Genomic DNA, 25,947 nt, shown 5'->3' with positions numbered 1-25,947 from the left:
TTCACACAAGCGCTAGAGGGTAGAGTCAAACCCTTGTCCCTGGTGTTGAGAGGCAGCAGTGCTAACCAGGAAGTCATTGTGTTGCCTTAATATAATCACATAGTTTAAATGACAATGAGTTCTTAGAGTGGTACAATGGTAAATAAGCTGGAAATGACAAAACAGCTCATCGATATGCTATTGCTCTCAAAGTACAGTTCTTGAATGGTCTTCATTCAGGCGTAGACACAGTGGCCTGTAAGGATGAATTCCATCATATATCACCACACATGATTCCACTCTGATTTGTCCAATAAACACCTCTAACATGGCTTTTCAGTCCTATGGAATGGCAGATCCTATAGATAAGACTTGGAATCATCATTAAACACAGTACGTATTTTGGTCACGTAGAGACTTCTTCTGTCAATGCCAACTCCATAGTTGCTGGGTTTACTTACATATAACAGGGAGAGAGAGGAGAAACGGTGGGGTGGGGGGGGGGAGAGAAGAGGAGAGGGAGAAACAGAGAGAGACTGGGAGAGAAAAGAAACTATATCAGAAAAAAAAGTGTCCTCCAAAAAAAGTGGAAGCAACTAAATTAGTGAAAACTTCTCCAAAAGGTTGCCTACCTCCCACACTTGCTCCTGAAAGGTTTTCTAGTCCTTCTAAACTAGCATAATCCTGACATGTAAAAAGGAGGAAAACCACTGCAAATAGAAAGTATCATGTGCTGGCATTGAGGCATGTCAGTATTAGTCTTCAGTGGGAACCAGTCAAGCTCCAAAGCCAATGAAGAATGGCTAATTGAGCAAATCCAAAAGTTTGTTGGTGCACATGACAAGAATCAGCAATTTCACAACAGATTAAAATTGGGTTTGGGGAATATATTGACAACATATTGAATGCTGAGCCTTTATTTTGTTGGTGGGTATAGAGGGAGGAGAAAAATAGTCTTATAACTCAGGCAATCCTTTCAAATTTGAAACATATGCCACTTGTTACCAGACTGTAAACACGACAGCTATAAACCATTTAAGTAAGGAAGTGATTTATTAAAAAGGGATAGAAAAATGGTTAAAAATTCAGTCAGTCACCTGCATAATTCTAAAAAGGATTAAATACAATATTTTGATACTTAGCTTACATTTATTCTATCCTATGTACAGTACATGCCAACACCTGGGCATGTGGTTTATGGAAATATTCACTCAGGTGCCTAATATTCCTAACAAGAAAGGGACAAACATGGAAATAGATTACGATCGAGTAAATGTGTGAAGGAGAGAAAGAGAGTTAAGTATTCATTACTGTTATTCCATTGTTGGCACATAAGGAAAACCAACCGTTCTAAATTTCAGGATTGATACGTTTATAATGAAAAAAAGTTATCTATAGTCAGCTAAATAGATATTTTAGCAGACCAAAATAGGCCAACTCAAAATGCTCAAATTACAATAAAACTGTTAAATGATAAAAGATTCACATCTCAGAACTAACAAATCCAATGAATAGAAGCTTCAAGATAAAGTTTTTAAAAAGTAACTTTTTACAAAACTTCACATAAACAGAATTTATTCCATGCAGTACAATGAAAAATGGTGCTTTGACATCATGTGGCAGAAGTTTTATATTAAATCGTGGATTATAATAGTTGGGCATTTTGGTTCAAGTTCAGTGAAGAGCATATGAAAATTCAATGTACAGCTGTAGCAACATTTAACTTTAGGGTAGTTTGCTTCAGGACTAATTATAATACTTCATTAGACATCACAATTACAATTTTGCAAAGACCAGAGTTTGAATAATTTCCTCCTTTTTTGGTCCAAACATATTTCATAACACTATCCTATCATAATTTTGTTACATCACTATGACCATATGCATAACAGCAAAGATGCTCAGATGTGTTAAAGTAGTAATGGCTTATCTCTAAATATGAATTCCAAAAGCCAAAAGAAATTGATTTTATTTAAAAGGTCTTAAAAGTATCAGGATTCTCGAAGAATAAAACAAAGAATATAGTAAATACTTCACAAAGACGGGGATGGATTGGAAATGGTTGCCAAAGAAAAGATGTTCTTTCAAATGATTGCCTTTGGCTCTTAGCTTGGCACCCAAAAACAAACAATTAGTTTTATAATCGCTAGACCAAACATAAGGTTTTACTTCTTTTAAAAATGCCCCTTCCAATCCCAGTCCTGCTTTCTTTACCTTTTGCAGGCTGATTGCCATCATACATCTTCCCAGCAAAGGTGAATTTAACAATTGGCTAAAGAAATTACTTCTCATTTAGTAAGGGTTTGGTCCTTCAGCTTTCCCATTTCAAAATTTGAAATGAGGCACCTTGCCTTTATTTTGCATAATCCCATGTATTTAGGGAAAGAATTGAAACCTTATGAAAATCGGCCAACCAAGAAAAGCAAGTTCATGATCTTCAGACTATGAAACAAAACTAATTCAATACCAGTCTTTTACACTGCCAATTTTAATTTCAGTCATTCCAAACTTCATTCAGTAACTCCATTTTCCTTTCATTTAATAATCTAAATTTCCTTTGCATTAATTCAGGACTCAATAAATGACCACCAATATAATTAATACTTTATTTTTGCCACTGCTTTTTAGTGGTCCAAAAGTTATAGCCTTACTATTCTTCGGAATTAATTCCTAATTTTAAATACTACAGGGGTATGTTCCAATCATAGAACACATTAAATGCATCCTAAATTTTGTTTTTACATTGCACGCATAAGTAAAAACAAATACAGTCCCATTCAACTTCAGCGTTTTAAAATATTTCTGCAGCCATCTGGTGTTAAAGAATAGGACTTCCCAGTACACCTTGTGCTCTTCTCAGGATCAATTTTTCAAAAGTGTACTGTCAAGGTGCAAGATTTGGCATGTCCAACTCACAGTATATAAAATACTGAAAATAGATTGAGATTTGGAGTTTGCTCAGGGCCCAAATGCAAATTAAACCACATGGTACTGACAGCTTTTGTTTTACTTATAGTTCAATATGTGCTTCCACTCCAGCCCTTGACACTTCCACAGGCTTCATAAAGATTCCTTCCATTACTTTCCAAGAATTAAACTGGTTTGAATACTGCATGCCATGAACTTCAAGTTGGCCATTTATTGGTCGCCCATATTGTTCTCCTGTAATGGACAGCAGGACTTCTGTAGCAGTATGTTTAAACCTGACTGGATTTTTTCGTTCCCAATATGTTCCACTACACATAACAGTCCAATTATCCAGGTTATCTCCTTCTCCATTCTCACCAAATGCACTCACCTCCTTTATGAGAAAAAAAAGAAAAAATATTAATACAACCTCATTTTACACATTTAAGTTGAAAATTAAAATATAAATCCACAAATTATGGTGGAGTATGGATATAATCCTTTATTTTTGTACTAAAAAGCAAGCAGAAAACAACAAAGGCTCACTGTGCCTAGGACTGCTATTTGCAAGTAAGTTAATTCAAAATAAAAAGAAATAACATAATACATAACAAAATTGCACTGAACCAGCTGCATCAACCAACCGAAGTGGTACAGAATCTTAAATTCAAAACAAAATGGAAATAGCAGTGGGAAAGGAAATCAAAACAGATATAGCAATTAAGACTTTTGTTTTACTACAATTTACTGACAAGTAGAGAAAAAAAAACATGAACTGACGCAATACTGGTGTCTGCAACTTACCAATATCTCTAAGTTAAATCATATTTTGGATTGTTAAAAGATTTTAAATCATAAGTTGCCAATTTTGAAAAATCCAACTTCTGTGAAACATCATGTAATAATGTTGCACCTTTAAAATTTAGACTTGTTTTTAATTGAAAATGTATGCAATGAACTTCCATCACTAATAAAATACAATATTTTAAGTGTAGGGAATACAGTCATTATTTTACTTGCATGAATTCCCATTATTGAATGTCTCCTATTATTACAACACTTGCACAATGTGCTTGGTTGAATACTTACAATTTCCTAAGGGTTATAAGGCTATGCTTCTCAGTTCCTCCCCTCAAGACCTCCCAGACACATACTCCAACTTCACTTTGCAGTTGTCACGATTCATTCCTAAATGTTGCCTTAGGTAGAAAAAGCCATTTTATGTTGCAAGTGCAACCTCAAGTGTCAGTCTTTTTTTGGACATTCCCTTTGTTGCTCTCTAGTGCCATAAATAAAGTTAGGGAACTACCATCAGGTTTTTAAACTTGTTAATATATTCCATATTTAAGATTTTAAGAACATATATAATTTATAGCATTTGCAGAAAATGGAAAAAAAAACTTTTGTTTCAGGAATAATTTATTCGCTACACTTCTCTGGCTTGGCATTATAATGGATTGTTCAATGAGCCAATTTTCTTGTATTGAAGTTATGATTGCCCCAGAGCAATACTATAACTCAATAGTTTACCCACCTTATTAATTTGGAGTCAGTGTCTTACATGCTCACTGTACAGTATTCCTTGATATACGTTAATTGTGCTATAAGTGAAAATTGTCCATGATGCTTTGCTTCATTGCAATGAGAGAGAACAGGACATTTAAGTAAAGCATAAAACATAACCTATTAAATTTATTCACCAATATAACATTTATGAGATGTATAATACACCAATAAATGGAAGAACCCGAGCACAGTCTCCAGTAACTTCACTAAGGGTGTCATTAAAATTGGCTTTCAAGTTCATTTATTTATTTCAATGCATTATCATAAACACGGAATTACATTGATTGTTAACACAGCTAGTGCTGGCCTCAGGAAAGGTGTCCCTGATTTATGGTTATGTATGGAATATCAACGTTGGAATGACAGCATTTACAACCAAACATTGATGTACAAGTTGTACTCAAAGCTAAAGTGCATTTCAGACAGAATATGATCCTAACCAGATGTGCAAGAAAATGCTTTTAATGTAGAGTATCTTTACACCAAAGTTGGAGTTATCAACAGCTGGTACATAGCAGAAAGTTTGTGAAGTGAAGATGTTTTCAAACCACTGAGCATTATCCAACTGTACGAGGGAGTGTGTTGTAAGAGAATCAGTCAAGCATATCTATACTCAATCTGTCTCTTAGGACAGGCTCCCAAACAAACAATGGATCATGAGCCCCATAGGACAGTTTGTCAGTGCCCTAATTGGTTGGTTAATTTAGTGCATTGACAAGCTAACTAGTTTCCTGGAATGTGTTCATAATGGACACGGAATACAGGGAGAACTAACCATTTGGATACAGAACTGGCTCAAAGGTGGTGGTGGAGGATAGTTTTTCAGACTGGAGGCCTGTGACCAGGGGAGTGCCACAAGATTCGGTGCTGGGCCCTCTACTTTTTATCATTTACATGAATGATTTGGATGCGAGCATAAGGAGGTACAAGTTAGTAAGTTTGCAAGTGACACTAAAATTGGAGGTGTAGTGGACAGCGAAGAGGGTTACCTCAGATTGCAACAGGATCTTGACCAGACGGGCCAATGGGCTGAGAAGTGGCAGATGGAGTTTAATTCAGATAAATGTGGGGTGCTGCATTTTGGGAAAGCAAATCTTAGCTGGACTTAATGGTAAGGTCAGAGGGAGTGTTGCTGAACAAAGAGACCTTGGAGTGCAGGTTCGTAACTCCATGAAAGTAGAGTCATAGGTAGATAGGATAGTGAAGGTGGCATTTGGTATGCTTTTCTTTATTGGTCAGAGTATTGAGTACAGGAGTTGGGAGGTCATATTGCAGCTGTACAGGACATTGGTTAGGCCACTGTTGGAATATTGCATGCAGTTCTGGTCTCCTTTCTATCGGAAAGATGTTGTGAAACTTGAAAGGGTTCAGAAAAGATTTACAAGGATGTTGCCAGTTTTGGAGGATTTGAGCTATTGGAAGAGGCTGAACCGGCTGGGGCTGTTTTCCCTGGAGCCTCAGGGGCTGAGGGGTGACTTTAAAGAGGTTTACAAAATTATGAGGGGCATGGATAGGATAAATAGATAAAGTCTTTTCCCTGGGATCGGGGAGTCCAGACTAGAGGGCATAGGTTTAGAGTGAGAGGGGAAAGATATATAAAAAAAAAGAGACCTATGGGGCAACTTTTTCTGTACAGAGGGTGATACGTATATGGACTGGGCTGCCAGAGGATTTGGTGGAGGCTGGTACAATTGTAACAGTTAAGAGGCATTTGGATGGGTATGTGAATAGGAAGGGTTTGAGGGATAAGGGCCGGGTGCTGGCAGGTGGGACTAGATTGGGTTGGAATATCTGGTCGGCATGGACGGGTTAGATTGAAGGACCTGTTTCCAAGCTGTACATCTCTATGACTCTATGGAGAAGATACATTGAACAGGCAGTGTGGAAAATGACAGGACAGCCCTAGGATCAGCTTATACATGTATGTGCAATTCTTAGTTCTGAGGCCCTATTAACTGTTGTGAACAAAAGAATTTGCCCTGTTGTTCTAATAGGAAATGTAGGGGAGTTCTACGATAGATATTCTAGCTAGGTGAACGACACACAATAGTTACAAATATTGACAATTCTGAAGGAGGGAAAAGGCGACACAAGTAGTCAAATTGGACCAATTTTGGGAAAAACAAAGATTCTTGGAAAGTCCTCCCAATGTAATCAAACAATATTCAAAATGTCCACTGCTACCCATTTTACCTCTTTCTTTGTTTTCAGAAAAACAGTAAGTTCTTAAGCTCTGGAAAAGACTGCATCTGTTCTTCAAGTTTCAAAGAGAAACCAACCTATATCTTTTAAAGGCACAATTAACTAAATTCCAATCACAATACTTAGGAACTTTTTAAGTCTTTCCTTTGTGTTGCAGCCCAGGCAGGGGATTTTGCATGACATATCACATTCAGGAGGAATAGTTACGTCTTAACTGTGCATTCAATTTTCTACCTCTAGATGAAACAGTAAGACTTCTCTTTCTGACAGTCACCAATCAAAATGCCCAAGGAAAGCGTGCATGAAGAAACTGAAATTGCTGAAAAAGCTCAGTAGGTCTGGCATCATCTGTGGAGTGAAATCAGAGTTAACATTTCAGGTCGAATGACCCTTCCTCAGAACTGGTAGTACCTAGGGAATGTCAGTTTATTTGCAGAAGATACTCATGAAGAATTACTTTGCAACTGTTTCTCAGCTGTCCTTAAATTGTTCTGATGTCTCTTTTCCCAAAGTAGACACCCATCGTAGACTTTTTAGCAAAAGGCAGATGTCCAATCATACAATGCAGAGTTAATGAAGCTGAATATGTTGTTACTGAGTTGATGCACATGAAAAAAAAACATGATCAATGCAAAATTTGCAGAACACAAACTGTTATTGCACACACCAGCAATAAATAATAATTGAAGTCATGGCACTTGTCAATCTCAGGCTCAGGAACAGGTTGCAAGATTGTTTACCAAATCACAGTTGGAAACAATCAATTACAGAAGAGCTGAGAAACAGTTGAATAATAATTCTTCGTACATGCTTTCATTGGGCATTTTGTTAAAAACCAGACCACCCTTGCATGCTTAAACCTCTAACAGGAAGACAAGGGGTCAAATGGTGCAATAGGTAGGGCATCTAACACATCTGACTTGACTGTAAATTTGTTTTTATATTTCTTGGTTGAAAACTGGCTGAAAATATGAGCTGATATTGTGACAGCAAGGGAAATGACATCTGGGACCAGAAGTAGCAGAGCATTTCAACTAACTAGATCAAAGAATTGTTAAATTAATAACTGATTACAAAAACTGAGAAGATTCAGTAAATTAGAATGGGTGGATTCAGTGCTATATTAGATATCAAAACAGAAATGAGAAAAAAATTGGATTGAGTATAAGAACCTATCAAAAAGATGACACATTTATATCGTACTTTTCAACACAACCAGGTATTTTGCAGCACTTAACAGCCAAGTATTTAAAAAGTGCAATCATCGTTATAATGTTAGAAATGAGGCAGCTAGTATATGCTCAGTAAACTCTCACAATGTGATAATGACTAGATCATTTTTGTTTTGTGATATAATTGAGTAATTCATATTAACCAGGAAAGAGGGATGAAGAAATTCCTTTTACCAACAATGCTACCACAAATAAATATTGATAAACAACTGCAGAGTTTATCTTTTTATTGAAAAACAAAACCACCCTGGAAACTCGAGAGGAAACTAAAAAAAAAATCAACTTTAAGCGGAGATGAAGATAAGGTACTAATATATGTGCGTGTATAAATGTATATACATAAAGCTGGGTTTCTGCACTTACAGTAAAATAAAATTTGATTACCTTTCCACATTGAAGAAATTGTCAATGAGTTTTATGCAAAATATTGTTGCAAGTGAGTCTCAATGATAAATGTGCAGCATTATTTCAGACAATGTCTTATCCACAAAGTTCTTGCTCCTATTCTACCTCATTTATCGTGCTGTAGCACTGGATGAGGCACCAAAAAAATCTGCAAGAGACACCAGCAAACACAGCTCTCCTCAAATGAAGAAAGCAGAACAGGAGCAATTAGGGAATCTGGTACTACATAATCAATTACTGTTAATACTTCTGACACTGTTCAAAACTGCCAATCAATGACTGCAACAGAAGGGATCAGGCAGGAGGAAAACAAAAAGAAACTAAACAAGTTCCAGACATGCAAAATGAAGCAAAGAGTTATGGAGATGGAAAGTAGATTTTGAAAAATAACTTTCAAAGTTTGTGAGAAGTCTTGTAGCTCGGGTGCTCGTTGTTGTGGTTCTGTTCGCCGCGCTGGGAGTTTTTGTTGCAAACGTTTCGTCCCCTTTCTAGATGACATCTTCAGTGCTTGGAAGCCTCCTGTGAAGTGCTTCTGTGCTGATTCCTCCGGCATTTATACTGGTTTGAATCTGCCGATTCCGGTTGTCAGTTGCTGTCCGCTGCAGTGGCCGGTATATAGGGTCTAGTTCGATGTGTCTGTTGATAGAATTTGTGGAGGAGTGCCATGCCTCTAGGAATTCCCTGGCTGTTCTCTGTTTGGCCTGCCCTATAATAGTGGTGTTGTCCCAATCGAATTCATGTTGTTTGTCATCTGAGTGTATGGCTACTAGGGATAGCTGGTCATGTCGTTTCGTGGCTAGTTGGCGTTCATGGATGCGGGTGGATAGCTGTCTTCCTGTTTGTCCTATGTAGTGTTTTGTGCAGTCCTTGCATGGGATTTTGTACACTACGTTGGTTTTGCTCCTGCTGGGTATCGGGTCCTTTGTCCTGGTGAGTCGTTGTCTGAGAGTGGCTGTTGGTTTGTGTGCTGTTATGAGTCCTAGTGGTTGCAGCAGTCTGGCTGTCAGTTCAGAAATGCTCCTGATGTATGGGAGTGTGGCCAGTCCTTTGGGTTGTGGCATGTCCTCATTTCGTTGTCTTTCCCTGCGGCATCTGTTGATGAAATTGCACGGGTATCCGTTTTTGGTGAATACCTTGTATAGGTATTCTTCTTCCTCTTTTTGTAGTTCAGGTGTGCTGCAGTGTGACACCAATTAGCTACGAAACGACACGACCAGCTATCCTTAGTAGCCACACATGCAGCTGACAAGCAACATAAATTCGACTGGGACAACACTACTATTATAGGACAAGCCAAACAGAGAACAGCCAGGGAATTCCTAGAGGCATGGCACTCATCCACAGATTCAACCAATAAGCACATCGACCTGGACCCAATATACTGACCACTGCAACGGACAGCTGGAACTGACAACTGGAAGCGGCAGATTCAAACCACTATAAATTCCGGAGGAAACATCACAGAAGCACTTCACAGGAGGCTCCCAAGCACTGAGGATGTCACCTAGACAGGGGACGAAATGTCTGCAACACAAACTCCCAGCTCGGCGAACAGAACCACAACAACGAACACCCGAGCTACAAATCTTCTCCCAAATTTGAGCATGTCTTGAGGACATGAGCCTGGGCTTCTGGACCAATAACATTACCTCCATATCATAGTTGCCCTGAACTCCTGAAAACCACATGCATTCAGCATTAACCTTTAATTTCATTACTACCAAATTTCAAGGCTATTGTATCAGTCATTATACAGGCAAGAAAGCTTAGTCCTTCTGAGAAAGCTTAAACCAGATTTGTTCATGGTGCAGTTTTATTAATACAAAGCCCAGCAGGCCCTTGTTGTGATACACTGAAACATTTGTGAGCACACACCCCTAAACTCCAGATATACTCCAGCACCATTTTCGATTAAATAGATAAAAGCTTATCTGTAACTCTACCTCAAGGGAAAGTAAAAAAAAATCATTAAAGGTCAGTACATTTTTTTTCCAAATGCCATCAGTCAACTATAGATTTGAATCAGAATTTTGAACCTATAAAGAAAATCTATTATCAACTTTCTCCAGTGCCTCAGCAACTTCAATTGCCCTGTGGCTTTTTGGAGCCTGTTATGCTGACAACACAAGTTTACAAAACACATTTTCATGCAGTCAGTGGAGGGAGGCAAATGAATAAACATCGCAAATTATTGGTTTTGGCTTGACACCCTGACAAATATCAATCCTACCATAAAAACCTTCTGTTGATCACCACTATGTAATCGATGATACTCAGTTTGTGCAATATTGGAAAATGAAAAATATCTGTCCCTCTCAATGATGCATTTATTTTAGAATTAATGGAAGTTCAAATTAACTGCATACCTAGATGTCCTCAAGGTATGGGATTGTCACTATTCAGAAGTTTGGGAGCTGATTGCAATGAGTGTGAAATCTCACCAGTGAGGATTGAGGTTTACGTAATCCAAAAATAATTAAGTTCATGTTAATGTAAATGCAAGGCAATTCATCATTGCTTCCAAAGCATTAGACAAACACTTTCCTCAAGGGTTCCATTGAAACATTTTAAAATGTTAAGCAAAATGAAGAAAAACTAGCATAAAGCTTGTACTATTTTAACAATTCCTTTAAGGTCAAGGTATTGGTTGAGAATAAATATTAATGAGCCAAGCATTTAATGTGTTTATGATGCTAAATGTTTCCAGATGAATTTCAATCTCTGGGTTCTCAATTGGATGCCAGAAAATAGTTCAAAGAAATGAAGTTAGACAATATGTACATTTAAATAGTGTTATCTCTTCTTTTGGACTATGGAACACAAAAGTAAGCAAGGAAGAAAAACAACTCACATAATGCGTTTCGATTCTCAGAACATGTTCAAATCGTTTGCAGCCAATGAATTATTTTTCAAATATGGTCTTAAAAACAAAATGAGTTAATTTGCATGCAGCTAAATCCCAAAAACAATAAAGGAGATGAATCTACTTTGGTGAAATGGGCTAAGGGATGATCAGCAGGCAGGGGTTAAAAGAACTGTCCCCTCTTTCAAAAGGTTAATGTGCTTTGTTAATAACAAAGCTGCAGCACTGCCTCACAACTGCAATGAAGTGTCAGCCCATAATCATTTGACAGAGAAAAATGCTATCAATGAAAAGTCGTCATTTATGTCCACAGAGATTATTATTTTACATCTATTGTAAAACAGACAGACACAATTCAATTCCAAGAGTTGGTCAAGGGAAATTTCAAATGCAATTTCTAAATATAAAAAGGGACAAGAAAGCTTTATAATAAATAAAACACCAATGAACTAACCAGAGCTAAGAAGTGTGGGGTGGAAAGGCACAGCAGGTCAGGCAGCATTTGAGGAGCAGGAGAGTTGACGTTTCAGGCATAAGACCTTCATCAGGAATGGGGTGGGGGGTGGGGGGGTGGCAGGGGGACAGTAGCTGGGAAGGCGATAGGTAGATGCAGGCAGGGCAGTGATTGTGATATGGTGGAGTGGATAGGTGGGAAAGAAAATGGACAAGTAGGACAGGTCAAGAGGGCGGTACCGAGTTGGAGGGTTGGATCTGGGATGAGATTTTTGGGGGGGGGGGGGGGAAAAGAGATTTGGAAATGAGTGAAGCTGATGCCGATTCCATGTGGTTGAAGGGTCACAAGGAGAAAGATAAGACGCTCTTCCTTCAGTCATCAGGTGGCTTGGATTTGGTGATGGAGGAGGCCCAGGACTTGCATGTCCTTGGTGGAGTGGGAGGGACAGTTGAAGTGGTCAGCCACAGGGCGGTGGGGTTGCTGGGTGTGTCCCCCAGAAATGTTCCCTGATACATTCCATGAGTTGGTGTCCTGTCTCCCCAAAGTAGAGGAGAGCACTGCAAGAGCAACAGACACATTAGGTGATGTGGTTGAATGTACAGAAAAATCTGTGGCAGATGTGAAAAGATACTTTGTTACCTTGGACGGACATGAGGGGGGTGGTGTGGGCACAGGTTTGACACCTCTTGTAACGGCAAGAGAAGGTGTGCATATGGAGGGTGGGTTGGTGGGGGCTGTGGACCTAACGAGCGAGTCACGGAGGGAATGGTCTCTGCAGAACACACTTCGGGGTGAGAAGGGAAATAGATCTCTAGAGGCGGGATGTGATTGTAGGTGGTGGAATGATGGAGGATAATGCACTGTATCCAGAGATTAGTGGGATGGAAGGTGAGGACCAGTGGGTTCTATCCTTGTTGCAATAGGAGGGGTGGGTTCAAGGACGGAGGTGCAGGAAGTGGAGGAGATGAGCCAGAGGGTATCGTTGATCACGTGGGAGGGGAAATTGTGGTCCTTAAAATAGGAGGCTATCTGGGATGTTCTGAAGTGAAACTGATCCTCCTGGAAGCAAATACAGCAGAGGCAGAGGAATTGGGAGCAAGGGATAGTGTTTTTACGGGCGAGGGGTGGGGGGTGTAGTCCAGGTAACTGTGGGAGTAGGTGGGTTTGAAATAGATGTCTGTGTCGAGTCGGTCACTGGAGATGGAGATAGAGAGGTCCAGGGAGGGGAGGGAGGTGTCTGAGATGGTCCAAGTGAACTTAAGGTCAGGGTGGAAGGTGTGAGTGAAGTTGATGAACTGCTCAATTTCCTCATGGGACCATATGGGAGCGTCGATACAGATATCAATGTAGCAGAGGAAAATGTGGGGGATAGTCCCAGCCTAACTGCGGAAGATGGACTGTTCCATGTTACCAACGTTTTGCCACTTACAATCAGATCCCACCTCTAGAGATATATTTCCCTTCTTATCTGCATTCCGCAGAGACCATTCTCTCCGTGATTTCCTCCTTAGGTGGACTCCCCCCACCAACCCACCCACCATTCCTGGCACCATCCCTTGACGCCGCAAAAGGTGTAAAACCTGCGCCCGCACCTACTCCCTCACCTCCATCATGGCCACAAGGGATCTTTTCCCATCCGGCAGAGATTTTCCTGCACATCCATCCACCTCATTTACTCTGTCCGTTGCTCTCGATGTGGTCTTCTCTACATCAGGGAGACAGGATGCCAACTCATGGAGTATTTCAGGGAACATCTCTGGAACACACTCATCAGACAACCCCACCATCCTAGAGGCCGATGACTTCAACACCCCCTCCCACTCCGCCAAAGACATGCAAGTCCTGGGCTGCTTCCACCACCAAATCCAAGACATCCGATGACTGGAGGAAAACGTCTAATCCTCCACCTTGGGACCTTTCAACCACACAGCATCAATGTTGGCTTCACTAGTTTACAAACCTCTCCCCCACGCCTCCACTCCCACCCCAACGAAGATCCAACCCGGTACCGCCCTCTTGACATGTCCTACTAGTCCATCTGACTTTCCATCTATCCGCTCCATCCTCCCCATCGAACCTATCACAATCACCACTCCCCCAACTGCATCTACCTACCTCTTCCCAGCTAGCTTCACCCCAGCCCGATTCCCACCCTCCTACTTATCTCTCAGCCCTCTCATCCAGCCCCCACAACATTCCTAATGAAGGGCTGATGCTTGAAACGTCAACTCTCCTGCTCATCCAAAGCTGCCTGATCTGCTGTGCTTTTCCAGCATCACGCTTTTTGACACACACTCTCCAGCTGATTTGGGTTTTGATCACTATCAAGGGAGAAGTTCTCAGGTTGGACAATATAAAGTTAGGGGACCTGACTAAGTTAAATAAAAAACTATACCTTATCCCACAGTGCTATGTGGACCTGAACAGATGTGAAATTCCTCTTTCTAACTGTTAGTCTTACTGTAAATCTCCTCTGAAAATGATGAACTATGAATGAATGAACTGCAACTGTTTTTTTTAAACAGCTAAGTCAATAATTATAGAACAGCTTCACTGGTACTGAAACACTTACTTGGGGCAAAGTAGTCACCTCTCAGATAGACTGTTAAATATAAGCATACAAATACTAGCTCAGATCATATAAAAACAGCATGTTTACTCACAAATATTTAATGATATATCAGATAAGTAGTCATTAGTATGGAAAATAGATTGTAACATCAGCTAATTACAGCATACCACATTAATATAACCCTTCAAAACTTTGAAATTGATTTGAGAACTTTACAAGAGATATTAATACCTAACATCTTTAGCGGAGTTTGCTGCTTTGTCTTCAGGAAGCAATTCAGTACGACAGAAAGTTTACCACTTATATTCCAAGATATTTCACGTGTGTGATGAATGGTGTATTATGAATACTACATCAATTTTGATTTGGATTTCAAAATAAAATCAGGTAAGTGCAGGTCAGCTCTGTGTAGTTGTTTGAAAGGTCCAAACGTCAATGTGAAACAGTGAACTAAATACACCAATTCCAAGAAAGCATGCAACTATAGTGGAGTGTCAAGTAGAATCTTCAAGTTGTTACGCTGAGATAGTAGAGGCCATCCAGAATTATCAAACGTTCATGTCAGTTGACTCAAAAAAAATCAGTTTAAGAAAAAGAAACTTTCAAAAAGGTATAAAATGCTGATATGGGGACTCGGCAAGATAGCGGTAATTCTGTAGAACTGCTGTGGTCAGCTCTACCTAACAGCCAAGGCAAACCAGTGTTTTTTGCCATCCCTGGCCAACTAATGTGGTGGAAATATTAGTTTAAAACCTTACAGAACACATATTTGTTAATATTTGGGAGTGAGAAGGATGCCAAAGGGAAAAGGAGCCAGCAAACAGCAGCAGGGAGGACACTCCCTGAAGCACCTACCACACCAGAGACTGCAGCAGCAGCAGCCTCTCCTGAATCGCCCGGGGAACTGACAGACTCAGGAATTGGCTGCAGCGATGGAGAGACTTACCTTGAAAGGTGCGGATGCGATTGAGGAGATCCGTGGGGAGATTCGTGCCCAGGTCCAACTTATCACATCCATGCTGCAGAAGCACGAGCAGGAGATCCAGGGCCTCAAGGAGAGGCTGGAGGGTCGAACTAAGGCCTCGGACGTTGCGATGGAGTAATCCAAAAGAGGAAGTCCTTCGATGAAGTTAAAAAGAGGAGGAGGAACTTGGGCATTCAGTATACCACGAGATACCCCCCAGTGCTTCGTTTCAGCCACGAAGACTCAGTTTGTACATTTAACTTGGCAGATAAGGCCAAGTTAACACTTTAAAATAGACGGATTGGCCTGCAGAATATGGTTAACGTTTGTTCTCTTTTCTATTTTTCCCCATGTTTTCCCTTCCTTTTTTTTAATTCCTTTCTTTCTCCCTACTAATTTCCTTTTTGGAAAGGGAGGCAAAGACTTTGGAATAAGTTGTTCTTTTTTTAAAATAACTGGATTTTCTGATGGGAAATTTTGTGGATGTTCTTTATTGTTTCTCTCCTTTTTGTTTGTTTGTTCTGCTTCTCTTTTAGTCACATGTAGGGGTGTCATGAAGCCAGGGATGGGTGAAGTGCTCATCCTGATTTTGTCTTTTTTTCCTGTTGATTTAAGGATCATCTCCTTGTTTTTTTCTGGCCTAAGGCTGGGGCACAGTCCAGGTTTGAAGGAGCTGTGAAGAAGGGGATGGATGGAGTGGGTGCCCCCTATGGGCAGGGGGAAGAGTTTTCCATTCAAGGTTCTATAGTTGCTTTTTTTTGTAGTTTTTTTGGTAGTAATAGTTGTTTATAGTTATGATAGAGTAGTTTTTGTATATATAGTTTTTCGATTCTATGAGTCTTTATTTACTTATGCTCAGCGCTTTGTAAGCAGGGTTCTCCCTCCGAGGGGTTCAAGGGTGTCTGATAGGGGATATGGCTAAGTGTCTTATTAAATGGTGCACCTGGAACATTAAGGGAAGTCATTCGTCTATTAAAATGAAAAAAGTGCTTTCTAGCCTTAAGAGGGAAAGGGTTGATATCGCTTTGTTGCAGGAAACCCATCTTGATGATAGGGAACACCTGAAATTACACTGCGGCGGGTGGGGGGGGGGGGGGGGGGGGGGGGTGGTGTTAAGACCAGGTATTCTTTTCATCCTTTACTAATAAAAGCAGGGGAGTGGCGGTACTTATCCAGAAAAATCTTCCATTCACATTATTAGAGCAGGTGAAAGATGAGCAGGGACAGTTTGTGATACTTAAAGCCCTGATACATGGGGAGTAACATGGCATTTTAAACATCTACTGTCCTCCGGTGCATCGCTTCAAATTTTTAATGAGTGCTTTCTCTAAGTTGAGTGCTTTTGGAACACGGCACATTATTATAGGGGGGGATTTTAATTGTCTTTTAGATCTGACAGTGGACAGGATGCGTTGTGGACCCCCAATTATTTCTTCGCGGGCCAAGCAGGTGGTTGACTTATGCAAGGAGTTGGGACTGGTGGATATTTGGAGATGTCTTCAGCCTACCAGCAGGGACTTCACCTTTTTTTCAAACCCACATAAATGTCACATGAGGACTGAGCTCTTTCTGGCTCCCTCGGTCCTTCTGGATTCGATTAGGAGTTGTAAAATTGGGAATCTAGCTATCTCTGATCACGCGGCAGTATGTTTGGAGGTTAAGATCAAGAGTGAAGGGTTAGGTTTGTGACACTGGCGTTTGGACTCTTTTCTCCTTAAGGATTCCAAATTTGTGGAATACTTTTTGAAGGAGTCTCAGGAATTCTTGACTATCAACTCAGGCACAGCTAGTATTTCGTCCATGCTATGGGAGACTGCTAAGGCCTTTGCTCAGGGATTAGCTATTTCCTATTCAGCTAGGTGGAAACGACAGAAGGAGGAACAGCAGTGTCTACTTGAGACTCGGTTGAAAGCTGCGGAGGCAGCACATTATGCGTGGCCTTCAGTGACTAAGCTACAGTGGATCACGGCCATTCGGGCTGCCTTGAATTCAATACTGACACAAAATGCAAAGAAAGAACTTGCTTTTGCTCGACAGAAGCTGTTCGAATATGGAGATAGGCCAGGGAAGTAAATGATGCAGAACATTTGAAACTGCAACACAGTGGGTATGACCGGATTTATTTCTCATTATTCAATACTAGGAGTAGGGGAAGTCACCATACTTGTTAGGAAGAATCTCCCATTGAAGCTGTTAGTGTGTGAATTAAAGACACACATGAGAGATTTGAAATCCTTAAAGCTTTGATAAATGGGGCAGAGTATGGGATCTTAAACGCTTATTGTCCTCCAGCCCACCCCAAGTTCTTGATAGATGCACTTCCTAAACTGGTTAGCCTTCCATCTCAGCATATATATGTGTGTGTGTGTGTGTGTGTGTGTGTGTGTGTGTGGGGGGGGGGGGGGGGATTTTTTTTAATGTCTAATAGCCCCTATGGTGGACAGATTGTCCAAAGGTTTCCTGATATCTTTTTCACAACCTAAGCAATTAAGGGATTTGTGGGACTGGTCGATGTTTGGAGGTGCCTTCACCCTACTGACATGGATTTTACATTTTTCTCGAATCCGCACAAACTCCATATCAGGATTGATCTCTTATTGACACCCGCCATGCATTTGGGCTCGGTGGAGTCATGTACAATTGGCAATACCACAATTTCTGATCACGCTCCAGTGAATCTAATGGTCAAGAGTAAGATACTATGGTAGGTCCAAGGCACTGGCAACTGGATCCTTTCATCCTTAAGGATAGCAAACTTACCGAATTCATTTCTACTGAATGCTGGGCTTTTTAAGATATTAATCCAGGCTCAGCCAGCAATCCATCCATTCCTTGAGAAACTGCTAAAGCCAATGCTAGGGAGTTAATTATTCCCTATTCTGCCAGTAAGAAACGGCAGAAATGTGAGCAGCAACGCTTGCTCAAACATGTGTGAAGGCAGCTGAAAAGGCATACATTGGTAGGCCTTTGTTGGCTAAACTGCAAAGAATCACAGCACTTAACTGCATGCTTACACAGACAACGAAGAGGGAGCCTACATTTGCAAAGCAAAGGTTGTTTGAGCATGGGGATAAGCTGGGCAAGTACTTAGCGCAGCTTGATAGAAAAAGGAGTGCTCCCCAAGCCATTACCCTGATCAGGGAATTTACTGGAAATTTAACCCATGATTATAAAAGGATTAATGCAGCATTTCAGAAATTTTATTCCGAACTATACCAGTCTGAAATGTGAGAGGATGGGCTGGCTAGAATGGAGTCTTTTATTTTAAGAATTTGGACCTCCCGGGAGATGACCCTTGAGCAAGAGTCTCTCCTTAATGCCCCACTGTCAGTGCAAGCGGTGCAGGAGGCTATGAGGCAGCTTCAGAATGGAAAGGCGCCAGGTCCTGATGGACTTCCCAGTGACCTTTATAAGGAATTTATAAATATATCGTCAGGACCAATACTTAGTATGTTGACTGATCCACATAGTTGTGGCCTCCTCCCACCATCTCTCTTATGCTTAAATAAGGGCAGACTCTGGAGGTCTGTACTTCCTATAGGCCCATCTCACTTCTGAAGGTTAATTTCAAAATCCCATCTAAGACTCTTGCACTAAGACTAGAAACTGTGCTGCCCTCCAACATTAAGGAGGATTGGACAGATTTAATAAAAGGTCACAGATCGTTGAATAATGACAGGAGATTACTTAATATGATCCAAGTATGTCACCGACGATCGGTACTGGCATTAGTGATCTCTCTAGACACAGATGATATTTGACCGGGTCAAGTCGCCATTCCTTTATACTTTAAAGCAGTTTGGCCTGGGCGAAGTCTTCATCAGATGAGTAAAGGTTTAGTATAGTGGCCCTTTTGTACAGTGGCCACGCTTCTCACCAGTGATGTGCGGTCAAGCAATTTCAATATTCTTAGGGGCAGTCAATAAGACTGTCCCTTATCAGCATTGCTTTTCATATGATGATTGAACCACTGGCAGAGGCAATACGTAGGATCCTAATATATTTGCTCCCGAAGTGGGGACAAAGTTACATAAGATTACATTGAATGCAGATGGCGTTCTTGTCTTTTTATCAAACCCAACAGTTTCAGTGCCTTATCTGACACAATGCATTAATTCATTTGGCGACTTTTCAGGTTACAAGATCAATTTTGCGAAATCAGAGGCCTTGCCCATGGGTCGTCACCAGGAAATGCCTGGGCCTGAGGACAAATCTCGATTTCCCTTTAAATGGTCACAGGAGGGCTTTCTCTACTTCGGGTACACTCATTACTCCAGTCTTTGATCAGCTATTTAAAACCAATTTTGCTCACTTATTCGACAGAATCAAACAAGATCTTCAAAGATGGCAGGTGCTTCCGATCTCTCTGTTAGGTCGGATAGCCCTCATTAAAATGAACATTCTCCCTCGCTTGCTGTATCCTACATGAATGCCTCCTCTGCTTTTTACTAAGCAAACACTGAAATGACTAAACAGCTGGTTCAGTTCCTTTATCTGGTATTGCAAGCGACCCCTTATTAAACTAACTGAACTGCAGCTACCCCACAGACTGGGAGGAATGGACGTCCCAGATATCAAAAACTATTAAGGGAATTGCCAACTTATGTGAATGACTGGGTCGGGGCACCCTCACTCATCATGGTTGGATGAGATTCCCCCTTACTGGCTAGACGGTTGGAAGCATTCAATGGTCTACTAATTATTCAAGATTAGCAGTTTAAAACTGAATCACATCAGATGCCATTTAGTCAGGACACATTGTGATATTCTGAAATATTTCAGACAGATGATGAGTATGGACAATTATCGCTGGATAATAGAACATAAAAGATTTGTTTGTATCTTAGGTATTTATTTCTGGCATAGTAACATTGGGTAGCAGGAATTAAATATTGGGCAAATAAAGGGCCGCAGTGAGCCAGGAAAGCTTGAGACAAATAAGACTAAGTCATGAATTATACTCACCTTCCTCAGCATATATATTAATCATGTCATATCTGACCTCAAGATATCCTACTAATAACCACAACATAACTCAACTTGTACCTTTCTAACATCTGTGTGATGTGGAACAACATTAGATGAGATACAAGAATAACATTAGGAACAAAAGGTACTTATTGTTTTCCAAGAATTGGAATTCAAATGTACACAGAACCAAAATAAAATCAAATTCCTAAGAAATTCTTATATACTTTCAAACAGTTCAGAGGGGGAGTCACTGATCAATGCATATGCTCTTAAACTAGGCTATCTTTATAGCATTGAAAAGCAAATTTGTTATCTTTATGACAGGAGCATTTTTGTAAACCTCAGAGTTAAGAGTGCCCTGGCCATGTACTGCCTGCGATGTGAGTTGCAGCCTTTAATTTTCTTTAATCAAACATCACAGTATTTTCAGCTGGCTTGAGTTTGACCATGTGTATTTAAATAACATTGAGACACTATTATGGCAAAAGCACGAAGACAAAAGTACACAAATACAGTGCAAAAACGCAAGCTTCTAGACACAAGAGGAGGTGCAGCCCTTCAAACCTTTTGTACTGATCATGGGCTGATCTCCAGCCCAACTCTATACATAGCTTTGCCCCACATCCTTTCATATTTTTGATCAACAAAAATCCAGTAATCTCACGTTTAAAACTAATATTTGATCTAGAAATTGTTACTTGTGGTAGGGATGTCCAAATTTCAATTACCATGCACATGCAAAAGTGCTTCTGAGTTTCTGCAAACATCAAACCACAGATACAGTCTGCCCTTCAGCAACATGTTGAGACCATCATTAACCTCAAGATTAGTAGGCTGAATGTCAATATAATGATAACATAAATGGGACATGGGGAAGATACGCATTAATGATTGGCTCACTAACTAATTCTGTTCTCCTCCTCTCATTGATCCACCTCCTCCTTTTTTTGTTTACCCATCTCTGCTGACCCTTGAGTTGGGACTTTACAAAGGCAGGAAATAAAAGTTCCTGAGTGTAACACAAGCACAAAAATATACAAAAAATGCCACCAACCCAGGACACAGCAGTCTGCGGTTTGCAGCCTTGGTAATAAGGTTACTACTCCAGCAATGCTATACCTTACACCACTGTCTCCCTCACTAAGGCAAGGTCACAGGAGACAACAACCTCTCCATGGGATAACAATTTGAAATTTATTGAGTGTGCAAATTCATTCAAGAAGAAATAATAATATCAGATCTTGGAACCTTTGGAATGCTTCACTAGGGAAAGTAGACTGTGTAATTATGGAACAGCACTGGAAAATTTAGTGATAAGTTGCATCTTAAGGGCAGAGTTGTTAAAATAAAGTACACGTAGTAAGCAATTCCTCTCTGTTCAAGGAAAGAAAATTGTAAAAACGGGATGCACTTTGCCCGACTGAATATTCTATTGGGTGGGGCGGGGAGGGGTTTGGGAAGAATCTGTCACCCTTATCCAGCCTGGCCTATGTAGGACTCCAAACCAGAGCAACATGACTGACTTTTCAGAGGACAGTTCAGAGTGTGATGAAGCAGCTCCTTTAATGAGGTTACGCTGTCCTTGGCTTTTTTTCCCAAAAGAGATTGTAAATGACACAGACTCTGAAAAGTCTGGGATTGAAGGGTTTTAGAGCCAATTTGATAATAGCTAACAGAGACTACCTCAGAAGGCTTTCAAGTTAAAAAAATACTTGCACAATGAAAGGGGAGGAGCCAGTTTTCCCAGCTAGGCTTTCTCTGGTTTGATTTGATTTTTAGCAGTAGTGTGGAAAGAAACGTTACCGGAACCAAAAAGGCAGATCCAGGCTGGTACTCGCTCTCTGACTTCTCTCCTGTAAGAATTTGTGTTTGATTTTACCTTTTGTGCCAAGGAGTGTTTACGGGAATTGTTGCAAGTATTTGGAACAGCCTCATTAAAGGTGGGATGATTATGATTAGACTTACAGTGTGGAAACAGGCCCTTCGGCCCAACAAGTCCACACCGACCCGCCGAAGCGCAACCCACCCATACCCCTACATTTACCCCTTACCTAACACTACGGGCAATTTAGCTTGGCCAATTCACCTGACCCGCACATCTTTGTGACTGTGGGAGGAAACCGGAGCACGCGGAGGAAACCCACGCAGACACGGGGAGAACGTGCAAACTCCACACAGTCAGTCGCCTGAGTCGGGAATTGAACCCGGGTCTCCAGGCGCTGTGAGGCAGCAGTGCTAACCACTGTGCCACCGTGCCGCCCACTAATGATCTGTTGGGTTTTCAGAGAGGTTAGGTTATTCGGTCTTCTGTTTTCTGTTGTTTGTGTTTCATTCATTAATCTTGTAAATAAATTCTGTTTTGTTTGAAACTAAGTGCTTTGACTAGCGGCATTTCTCCTGGAACTTCCACATTACACCTGCTTAAAACAACTAGTGAAGTTGGGGTCTGGGGTGTCTTCCTGAAATGTTTTGAGGGCTCTGGCCCGGTCCATAACAAGAATCAGTTGTATAAATATCAGTAAATAGCACTAAACACAATAAAATTGGACAGACCAACCTGGCATCAACGTGATCACCAGAGATGCCAAAAGTGTACCCAACCTGGTCAAGCCTACAGTCCTCCTCTCTAACATTTGGAGACCTGCTAAAATTGGGACAGCTGACCTACACAGTATTCAAGCAACAAGTTGCCATAGACATTCTCATTTAAACACACTTGTCACCCAATGTTCCCAGACTTCTCAATCACTACCCACCCTCTCCCTCATCTATGTCCTATGCCACTCACAGGACAGACCTATCAAATGTGGCATCACAGTAGTAAACATTTAGGGGGAAATAAGCTGAGGAGTCCTGAACATGGACTCTGAACCACATGGCAGCATGCCAAGTGGGCTAGAAAACCTCACACTGCTTTCCATTAACTGAAGAATCAATGCATTGTCATGTTGAAAACCACCTGTAAGCAGTACCAATGGTGGCATATGCACCCGAAACTAAAAGGTTCATCATTAAGGGTCATTTCAAAGAATATAAATACCAGACTGGACTTGTAATGAGCACAAGACTCCAAAGACAAAAGGAAAAACCTCCTCAGCCCAGCTGCAATTTATGCATCTAAGATACATAACCATATTGATAAGAGAAATGATCGGACATTTCTGACACAACAAGACCTCTCTTATACCACCCAACATGGTATGTGGCACTAGCATCACACAAAATGGGATAAGTTCAGAATAGTATTTGTATCGCATGGGTCTGGATTTTTGGAAGCAACAACTTTTGAGATAAAAGGGATTTGAAGATGGTTTGGGGTAATTTGCATGGGTAGTTTCCTTTTAAAAGAATTTTGCTGACAATGAACATAAAAGCACAATGACAGCATTTGATGAGAGGGAAAGTTTAACAATGTCATTTAGAATGAGGACCAGGAGGGCATGTCAATTGTTTAGTAGGAATAGGATAAAGGGAGGCAAAAGCTAATATTATAGAAAATGTAAACTTAGTGAGACAATGAGGGAAGACGTGAGAGACAGAGTTCAGAATTAGGTTATAGGGAAGCCAAAAGAATTGTTAGGAGTAAAAATAGAGGTGGACTCAGCCAACTGGATTGTATCAACCTGCACATCAAAAGTTTATGCTGCTGAAAACTAACAACACTATAACTGGCAGCAAGTTTAAATGCCATGTATTTTGCTTGCTATCAAGCTTTACAGTTCAACCTCTATCCAAACAGGTAAGGAACAGAAACATGCACTTCCTAATCTTAAAAAACATTCTTGAGTCATTAAAGGATAGATGATTAGCTGTCTGTGTAGCCAATGCAAGTAAGCAATTATGGTTACAGAAACATGAAAATATGCAGTTATTTTGAAACACTGCAAAAATAAATCCATAAAGTAATTTTAGATGGCTTTGGCAGGGCTGTTGCTGACGCTAATTGTGTTTCTGAATAAAAGTTTCAGCTACAGGTTCCTTAATTAGAATCACAGAAAGTACATTGTCAATTTAGGGGCTTTTAAAGTTAAATACAGAAGGCACAGATGGCATTAAAAAAAATCACGTTGATTAAAAATTTGTTCAGCTCACCTGGTTTCCTGATAATGGAGATGTAAAGTAATGGCTGTGCAAATTACGGCCTGTGTTTATATGGGTCAAACGAATAGATTCACCACATTTTATCGGATTTCCACGTTGGCACACAGTGTCACTTTTTCCACGTATCCTCCAATAACTATTACTGTCATCTGCTTCAGTCACTCCAGTCACAGACTGCTGACCACTTCCTGAAACAAAATACTTCATAGAAATTACTTTAATATTGGTTTCGGAATTTCTTCAGGAAGCAAAACTAATATGGGGTTCGAAATCTGAAATAGCACTTGAAATCCAAAATCAAAAGTAGCAAAAGACTCTTGAACAAATAGCTGTGTCAGAGCACACAGGTACCTCTAGGTGGTGCAAGGTGCACACAAGCAACTTCACTGATAAGCAATGGATGAAGCTGCCTTCGAACTGTAATGATAATCAATTTAAAACCTAAAGAACTACAAATGCTGTAAATCAGAAAGAAAAACAGAATTTGCTGAAAAAGCTCAGCATCTGTGAAAAGAAATCAAAGTTAACATTTAGGGTCCGGTGACTGCTCCTCAGAACTGAAGAACAGAATGATAATCTATTCAGCCAACACTCAATGGGCTGAATAACCTATCGTATCCTCTGAATGGAGATATTTAAGAGATCCTAAAGGTAGATCAAATATACTTCCTCCTGGTCATGCTCCCACCCTCATCCCTTTCATCCCCTCCCTCTTCACAGCTCTTTTCCAGCACCTTCCCCCGTACCACTCCAGATCCCTTCCCCCTTCTCCCTCCAGATCCTTCCCTCCTCCCATTCCTTCCAGACTCTATTGCCCCTCCAGCCCACCACACCCACCCCACCAGATCACCATCCTGACCCCCTATTCCACCTTCCACATCCCTTCACCATCCCAACGCCTATCCTGCCTTCTCCATCCCGATCCCTAACCCCCATTCCTCCTGCAGACACTTTTCCCCATCCCACTTCTGGACCCCTAACATCCCCTTACCCCTCTACACCCCTTCCCCATCCCCAACCCCCAACCCGTTCCCCTCCAGACCCCTTCCCCCATCCCGCCACCTTTCCTTCCTCCCCCAATTCCTACCCCTACCCCCTTCTCCCATCCTGACTCCTATCCCATTTCCCCCTCCAGACGCCTACCCCACTTTCCTGCTCCAGACCCACATGCCCCACCACTACATCCTGACCCCTACACCCCCTTCTTACCCCATTCCCCCATTACCCCCCCCACAGATCCCTCCCCCTTACCTGAGCCATACTTCACGTCGTGCGAGTGCAGCCTCACATTGTGTCGGGTGTTTAATAATTTTATAACGGAGCCACAAGTGACATAGTTCAAGTCAGATGTCCCCAGGAGGCCGCACACCCAGAAACAGGAAAAAACATAAAGTCGCCAAAACAACAGAACCACCCTCCCTCCCAGGCTCATCTTCCCTTTCATCCAGCTCCAACTGACCCACAGCTCAACGTCAGCCCAGAAAACGGGCGGCAAGAGAATCCAACCCGTCAAACACCGCACTCCGAAGACAGCGCCGCCGACAGATGGGAGGATCAGCCCCGCCTGCGCTCCTGGGAGGGTGAGCTCATCAGCGGCACCAGCTGACTGGGAGGTCCAGCTCATTCGCGCCAACGACAGGGTTGGAGGACCAACTCAAGCATCTCCACCGGCTGGGGGAGGATCGAATGCTTGCAAGGAGCCAGCTGTTAAAGAACAGCTGGATACTGACA

The 25,947-nt window shown here is 41.2% G+C and overlaps 1 protein-coding gene across 1 annotated transcript; it reads right to left on the bottom strand.

Annotated features, from left to right (window-relative positions):
• Positions 1–1,476: 1,476 nt before the first annotated feature.
• LOC132830350 (stromal cell-derived factor 2-like) lies at positions 1,477–25,708 on the bottom strand. The gene is made up of 3 exons (XM_060847993.1): positions 25,468–25,708; positions 24,208–24,404; positions 1,477–3,280 (listed from the first exon to the last, which is right to left on the bottom strand). The coding sequence occupies exons 1-3, from the start codon at positions 25,658–25,660 to the stop codon at positions 2,990–2,992; spliced, it is 681 nt and encodes a 226-aa protein (XP_060703976.1). The 5' UTR covers positions 25,661–25,708; the 3' UTR covers positions 1,477–2,989.
• Positions 25,709–25,947: the final 239 nt, after the last annotated feature.

The sequence above is a fragment of the Hemiscyllium ocellatum genome, chromosome 31, assembly GCF_020745735.1.
Source record: "Hemiscyllium ocellatum isolate sHemOce1 chromosome 31, sHemOce1.pat.X.cur, whole genome shotgun sequence".
Classification (NCBI taxonomy): domain Eukaryota; kingdom Metazoa; phylum Chordata; class Chondrichthyes; order Orectolobiformes; family Hemiscylliidae; genus Hemiscyllium; species Hemiscyllium ocellatum.
The sequence above is the reverse complement of the archived record's forward strand: the minus strand, read 5'-3'. Positions and strand labels throughout refer to the sequence as shown.